Genomic DNA, 8,144 nt, shown 5'->3' on the forward strand with positions numbered 1-8,144 from the left:
CACAGCCCCAGCTGTCAGCATGGTAATACCCAGTTCTGCCTCCCACCGCATGAAGCTCAAATGTGTCTCATGGCTCCTCCACCATGCCTGCAATAGCAAATCAGAGAGCTGGCTGATTTTTAACCTGCAGCAAGTAAAGGGGGAAGTCAGCAAGGAAATGAAGTCTTCCATAAGTACTGATTGGTTGCACCTCAACCAGAGACACCAGCAGTGCTCTCCTCCAGCACTCACAGCCACAGAGGGGTGAAAAGGACAGAAGGTAAAGGCTTGAGTAAGAACAAGGAACCAAAGGATCACTGTGTCTAACACACGAGGCTCAACAGGTTTAAAGCCAGGCAGAAGGATGCTTGATGTGCCTGCACAAGCTGCAGTCAGCTCCTTCCAACAGCAGCACAGCTGTAGCCCCAGGCACTTTTGATACTCCTGACTGCTTTCAGCCAGTGCCCTCAGAATTTGCTCATTGAAATTTAATCTAAATTGGGAAAGAGCAGAAGACTCAGGATGTGGTCTCTAGAAAACACCAGAGCAAATCCCAAAGGCAGTTGAGCACCCATGTGAAGGAAGCACAGGCCTGAGGCTGCAGTGCTGAGTATGCAGCACAAATGTCATTTTTAATCATGCTGCTGATTTACTTCTGGGTTATTGGGCAGAAAAAAATAAATGAGGCCAAGTCTATCTTCAGAACCTGCCCCACCCATACTCCTACTTCTGCAGGACTCCATCTCAAACCTCTCAGCACACAGCCATCTGACGGTACAGCTCAGAGCAGCCCTTTTGACAAGAGGACTCAGGGTTAATCGTGAAACTGAAACCAAGTGCATATCTCTGAAGTCAAACCAATTGCTTAAATGGAACAGGCTCTTTCTTAAGTTGCTAAATAACCCAAAACCAGCTGTTTGTCTGGGATTTTCTACACAAGCTGAGTTCCTGAGGAAAACATTCTAACTCTTAAGTACCAAGGCTGTGAACTGAAGCAAGTGCCTTCTGAACCGAGCAGTGCTGCCAGGACACATCTCAATCTCAAGTAATAAAGCTTAGATGTGCTCAGGTCAGAAATTGGCGCATTTGGAGACATTCTGTTGGCTGCCTTAAGATCTGCTGAAGCTTGTGGAAGTTGAGCTTGCAGTACTGCTAGGGAAGTGGCATCGCCAAGTGCCTGTGCCTCTTGTCACACAGTGAGTACCACTTTGGGGACATCAGAGAGACGTTATCATATTTCTATACAGCACTTTGCTAGCACTAATAAAACTACAGTGAAAATAAAAGTTACAAAATTCATGGCTTTACTAGCCCTAGGGAGACCAATTGCCTGCAGGCTTCTAATTTCTGTTCCTTTTAAACAACGGAAGATAAAAACACCCTCAGCTGATATACTGTTCCCTGTAGCCACAGGGTAAAGGCACGCTGGATTCCTTACAGCTGACTCTTACCCTCCATTTCACATTAATAGAGGAATGAAACCCATTACAGATGCCTGAGCTGCACACAGTGCACCGAAGGCAAACATCATCGCACCACAGCTGTCAGGCTGCGGGAGCTGTAATGCATGCTGCTACCACGGTGCCTCCTGCTGCCAGCACCTCACAAATAGGATGAGTTATCTGATGTGCACTGAAGTAATCTTACTCAGCCTCCTAAGGGACTGTTTTTAAGTGAATCTCTGAGTTCGCTTTGCAGAAATTCAAGCAAGGGTTTAAAGTGGTTGTTACTATTGGGATGCTGAGAAACAACATCTGACAGACTGATAGCAGCCAGTAAGGTACCTCGTTACAATGCAGATTTCCCAGTCACACGACGGTTACATTGGCCTCTTAAGCACCACTCAGACTGAGAACAAGTCACCAGACACTTATTATCATAGCCATGGGTTTACATCCTTGTCAGGAAGCCTAAGCCTGATCAAACCCAAAGAAGGCAAGCAGCTTCAAGCAGGGCTTCTGTTGGGTGGGATAGTGCTCATCACTGAGCTCAAGTTGTATCTATATTCCTGACAATGCCTTTCCTGACATCAGAAAGGCAACACTCCGCAATATATACAACTTTTTATAAATATATCAACAGCAAAACCGTTAAGGAATTTTTTTTTTGTTCCCATTTGAAGTTGGTGTTTATACGTAATGGAAACAACAGGTAGCAGTGCAGAACTCCCAGAGGGCATGCTGCCTGCATCTCAGGAAACAGCATTTTGTGGGCTTACGTAGCTTCAGAGCTGTGACAGAGGCCTAAGAGTTTATGTTTTCCAGATATGAGAGACTGTGCCTTTGTGACTGTGATGTCACTGAGTCACTGCCAACAGGAAGCTCAATCCACAGAGGTTGGGCCTCATCACAGCTTGGTTCTCATACGAATCTCAAGAAGCACAGGAACACACATTTCCCTTTAACCCCAGAGCTGAGAAGTACCTGAAATGAGAAAGATAAAAGTTAACTGAATCCAACAGAGCTTTCTGACAAATGCTTACAGAGCAGAGCTTTGTGGCAGCCTTGACCTGCATTCAGCAGAGAATCCAGTGAGAAACAGAAAGCCTCAGGGGAGGCTCAAGGGTAAAGTTTACCAGCAGCAGGAAGACTGTCTCAATCATTTATGAGCATGACATATGCTATCCATACCTATATGAATTCTTAGAGCTAGCAAGTATGCTGACTGATGTCAAAGCACTCAGAGCACATACTTTGGACACCACAAAAATGTAATTAGTGGTGCAAGAATAGATGTATGCACTTGGTTACTGAATAATCTACAAGAGCCTATAAATAAGGCTTGTTATAAAACCTTCCAAAACACAAAATACTGGAATCTCTAATAGTATCGCTCCAGATAAAACAGGTGGACGTGCAGATACTGCCTGTATCAATGTGTTTATGCTGATGGGTGCCTTAGCCCTGCTGTATCTCATACCACATCCCCCAGTGTTTTGCATTATACTGACTTTTCTTTTTAAAAACATGCATAGCTGCATAGGAGGCCACAAGATGGCACTGTGCGATCAGTTTCAGTGCCTTAGCTTCTGCATTTCCTCACTTTCTTCTGGTTACACCTTAACTCCTGTGAGTAATTATACCCAAACTCAGGTTTCAGGTGAAAACACCCTGCTAATTTAAGTATTTCTCGAGTCTGAAGTAAGGATCATCAAAAACCTGAGATTTGTGATTAAAGGAAATCCTGTTCAGTTTTTGTTAGTCTGATAGTCTTTTGATTTTCTTTTTTTGAAGTTTCAAGGCAAAGGCAAGAAGCCAGTGATAAAGAGCAGCTACTGTATAATTCATTGATATTTAACACTGCCTAAAACCCTGACAGGTTTGAGAGCAAAGCAGAGCGAGTGCCTGTTTTTATTTCAGGTGGCTGATAGTTCAGAAACAGCCAACCTGATTAAAAGTCAGCATTTGCAACAGGACAACTCCCAACAGGCTTGTCTACCGTCAGGCTCATCTGCTTCTGATGAGTAATAAAGCATTAAGGACTTGAAGCATTTTGAGGCCTGTTACCCTTTCCAGTCTTGAAAAAGGATTTTCTCTCCCTTTGACAGCATAGCAGGGCACAGCACAAAGAGAAAACAGTTTCATATTCATATCACACCTTCATGTAGTCAGGCTGCAGCTGTAGCATGCCTGCAAGACCATCACCAATCTGCACCAAATTCACCTGATTTCTTTTCCAGAATGCTGATCTTTCAGTTAACTTGCAGTTAACAAACTTCTTGTTGCTTCAAGCACTAGTTAAAGTGTGAGCTGGAAAGCTGCTTTTGCTGCTGCTTTATTAAGGCATTCTGGAGCACGCAGACTATCTCACTGCAAAGCCCTGGCTGCTACACACCACAGGACTGTAAAGAAGCTGCCTAACAGTCCTGAGAAAAGCTTCTCCAGGCTGCTGGTTCCCAACTTCATTTTGAAGATTCTGTAAAACATAGAAAGTCGTAGGCCTGCTTGTGAGAAGCACTGTAAAAGCTGTTCTCCAAACAGTCTTTACTCACTTTTATCCAGTGTAGGGCAAATAATTCTAAAGAAGTGAATTCAGATGGAATAGTACAAAGTATGGTATATTTCTGTATGGCTTTATACAGATGGTACAGACTACTGGAAAAGAAAAGCTCACCTTTACACTGGTCAAGGCATGCTGATGACTCCACTAGGGAAGGACCTCCAACAAGAGATCCTTCCCTGGTGGTGGTCAGCCCTTAAATGGGGTCTGGGAGAGGTTGAGCCAGACTCCACCCCTTCCAACCACACAGGTATATCACCTTCACCCGTGGCCCTGTGGCTGACTCAGTACTTGCCTGTGGTGATCAATCAGTGGTTCAGGCTGTGATTCAACAGTTCCCATACATCCAGTTTATTTGTTCTTTTTTGTTGGTTTTTTTTTTTTTGGGGGGGGGGGTGGTGTTTTTTTTTTTAAAGTAGGACCTACGTATCATAGCATTTTCTCTTGATCTTCATGTACTCAAAATCACACTAAGTCTATCTGCAACCTCAGGTTCCCAGCAACCTACTGAATGTTGACTAACTCGCAGAGAGATTGCTCAGAATCTCTGTTGAGAGGCATTAGCAACATCTTCAATGTATTTTAATTAAAACAATTAAAAGAACATCCTGCAGAACATAAGGAGCTTAATTACAAACATAGAAAGCACCAAGTCTCAGCACCCTTTCAAAGGCATAGCAAGAACATCAGTAGAATGCTTAGCACTTAATGTTTTCCACACTAGAAGTGAGATGTAGAACAGAACACCAGTCTAGGCACTAGACTGATAAGAGCCACAAGGAGGGGAATAGTAAAACTGTAGGTTTGTAAAGACAGAGGGACCAGTGCAAACAAGGAGATGTTACAAAAGGAAGGAAAGGAATGCTCACCCTGCTATGAGGATCCAGGCTCACAGAGAAAGAACTCCGAAGGACTTCTTACTACTTAGAAAAACACTTAAGAGTTATTAATTTAGTTGTGTGCATCAAGCAAGTAGCTCCATCTGCTATTAGTTTCATCTTGCTCCTCACAAGAGTGAATTCACACAGCCACTGCAAGTAACTATATTGCTTCTTTTTCCAGAACTTTAAACAGATGTTTATAGTAGCAGATATCTGAAATACTACACACATACAAGCATCATCAAACTTGCACTAAGATGGAATAGCACATTAGAATCACAGAATCGCTATGGTTGGAAAAGACCTCTAAGATCATTCAGCTCAGCCATCCACCTATCAGCAATAATTCCCACTACACCACATCCCTCATTACAACATCTAAACATCTCTTGAACACCTCTAGGGACAAAGGCTCTACTACCTCCCCAGGCAGCACCTGAACACTCTCTTGGAGAAGTATTTCCTACTGTCCAACCCACTTTGATAATTAGGCTACCTACATCTTGGACATGCAGTACATTAGCTCTACTGAAAGAAAAAAAAACAGCAAAGTTTTATTTCACAAGTTTAAGTAACCTTTATTATAAACATAAAATTCAATAGAAACTTCAGGATACACTTTTAAAAGTCATAATTCATAGGTGGCATATCAATGATGTCATCCAGAGTGGAAATAAAGTCAGTAGGTAGTTGTAGCAAGTCTGAAAGTTAGAAATAGAACAGATCTGTTACTCATAAAATCCAGAGGTTTACACTCAAGCTAGCTGCTGGTGGATTAGCATAAGCCTCTTGAATGGCTACGTCAGGTACTGTTAGCCCGTATAAGCCAATTCCCCCTAACAAATAAGTTAGCAATACATTACAGAAAGTTACATGGCAGTGCAGCTTTGAGACCACTACCCATGCCAGTAAAGCTGACCAGTTAAATTGAGCTCAGTTATATACAAAGAGCTGCTTGAGACAAGTGTCCCACTCTTGTACTTAGAACAGCAATGGCTGTTCACTATTGCAGCCGACTAGCTTCCCTCCCAAACCACTGATGAGCACTGTATGCACTGAAACTCACACTAGTTTTCCACTTACCAGACTCCCATGGCATCTTTTCAAGCTTCACAGGTGAAGAAGTTATGCTCACAGGTTTGTCACAAGTACTTGTGTGTATCATGAGAGGGACACCATACAGCCCAATATTACTTAATCTGTGCTCTTCAGGAACATCAAAACTCTCAAAGTCTGTTTAGAAAAGACACATTGTAGTTCAGTAACAGCATGCAATAGCACAAGAAGCTGCAAGCTGTCCTTGATTAAGTGAAACGGGAGTGGTTCTAGGACATCTCAGTCCAATAGTTCATTCTTACGGGATGCTTATATACAGTTGCATACTATTGCCCATGAAATTTTATATACTAATACTTATCTGAAGTGGATGTAACGGCCATTATAAAGCAAGAGCTTTAAGGAATTTTTCTAAACCCTATGCTATGTCAGCTTCATCAAGGAGTACATACGTTTAAAACATTCAAACAAGAACAAGGGGATGCTTCATGCTTCAAAAATAGTGAATGCCCTTATGTTTAAGAAAGGACTCTGGAGTAACTTAATACCAGTGCATTCACCTCAACAGCTCAGTGAAAGCATCAACACTTAAAGCCTCATTAGGTTTTAAAAATTACCCCAAGAGTTCTTACCTAGAGGATCAGAGGGAAACATGTTTTCTATTTCTGGACAGGCTTCATCACCCACTGCATCCCAGCTTTCCAATCCAACAGTCTTTTCAGCAACCTTAAAATGAGGAAGTCATGTTATTTGCACAATCATGTTTTCTCATTGTAGTACCCTTCCTGTACTTGTAGACTTCTGTAGCATTGAAAAGGCAAGAGCACTTGCCATACAGGCTCCAGCTATGTCTGAATTCTAACACTTTTGATACAAATAAGCTGCAAGAGGGCAAATGCTCCAGCTGAGCTTATATTACTGTACCCAATAGCAACAAATCTCTGCAGTATAATATTTAGGCTCATAACAATAAGCCCCTGCTAAACAGAACACGAACAAGACAGTAAACCAGCCAATATTTTGTCTAGAGACACTTCTTTGCCCTTGAGTGTTCCCTAAGCTGTTGTAGGCATGTCACGTATTCCTTTGATTCCCATCCATTACAGAAGGGTTTTACTCACTTTCTTTGCACTGCAAGGCTGATTTTTCTCTCTCGGCTGTTCCTTCTTGCTTGGAACTCCTACAGTTCTGTTCACGTTTCCAAGAGCCTTTCTGACAGAGTGAGATGTGGCTGGAGTTGTTCTGATTGTCTTTTTTGGAAGTGGAGTATTGACTTGTGTTCTTTCTGATAAGACCTTTGCTGAAGACAGGAGGGAAAAGCAAACTAGCACATCAACCCTAAAGCTTGCTTCTCTAGGTGCATGTGCTAGAAAGCTAGTTGTTGTTCTTCACTTATAACTCAAAAGTATAAGCCCTGTCTGTGACAAAAGACAGGTGATTTCCACGTTTGTGACAGTTGATAGACCTAGTTTTATTACTTTTCCAGTTAACCCATTTTGCTGTTTCAGTGATTAACAAGACCCAGGACACGCTCTTTACTCCATTCCCCACCGCCTCTGTGGAGCATATACACACATGATACCGAAGGGCGTCTTAACTGGCTCTTAGCAGCACCAACTTCACCATTCTCCTTATCCACAAAGATCAGCGTTGCCATCTCTGGGCTGATGAGACCACCCTGGAACAGCATACAGAAAATTTAAGCAGTTCAGTGCCAGCAGAAGCAGCAAACGTTTGAACTACGCTGGGGATGGCACAGCTGCCACATGCTGGCTCCTAGCAGAGAATTAAGCCAACCTTTATTTTGTGTCGTAGCAGTTTAGCTACAGACCACTGCACCTGGGTATATTAATGCTCGTGGTAAGCTCACAGACCCACGGAGCTCATGCGGAACTCAAGGTGTCACTGCAGCCACGCGTGGTAAGGGCTTAACGCCTTCAGTTTGCTGCAGTTTGCAGTAACTTCAGCAAGTGCAGTTTGCACTTCCCCGCAGTGCTCAGCACTGCTTACCCCAAGTGCTCAGCAAACCCGGCCGCCCAGCTCGCAACGCCAGCAGCCACTGCACTTACTCCCTGGCGGAGACAAGGCCCCTTCCCAGCAGCACGCGCTGCGATAGCACCACGGCAAAAGGATCGCTCGGCAGCCAAAAAACATCCCCCTGGAGAAAGCCGCGCGTTTACCTGCGGAGAGAGCCGGCCCGGGAGCAGGAGAACGCGAACGAAGATGGAT

General features: G+C 43.5%; 1 protein-coding gene across 1 annotated transcript; it reads right to left on the bottom strand.

Moving 5' to 3' along the window:
• Positions 1-5,434: 5,434 nt before the first annotated feature.
• Positions 5,435-7,611, bottom strand: PTTG1 (PTTG1 regulator of sister chromatid separation, securin). Its single transcript, XM_065734963.1, has 5 exons — positions 7,491-7,611; positions 7,037-7,215; positions 6,548-6,641; positions 5,943-6,092; positions 5,435-5,560 (listed from the first exon to the last, which is right to left on the bottom strand). The coding sequence occupies exons 1-5, from the start codon at positions 7,603-7,605 to the stop codon at positions 5,481-5,483; spliced, it is 618 nt and encodes a 205-aa protein (XP_065591035.1). The 5' UTR covers positions 7,606-7,611; the 3' UTR covers positions 5,435-5,480.
• Between the last annotated feature and the right edge of the window lie 533 nt (positions 7,612-8,144).

The sequence above is a fragment of the Cyrtonyx montezumae genome, unplaced genomic scaffold, assembly GCF_038088225.1.
Source record: "Cyrtonyx montezumae isolate F1298 unplaced genomic scaffold, pur_monq_1.0 scaffold_18, whole genome shotgun sequence".
In the NCBI taxonomy this organism is placed as follows: domain Eukaryota; kingdom Metazoa; phylum Chordata; class Aves; order Galliformes; family Odontophoridae; genus Cyrtonyx; species Cyrtonyx montezumae.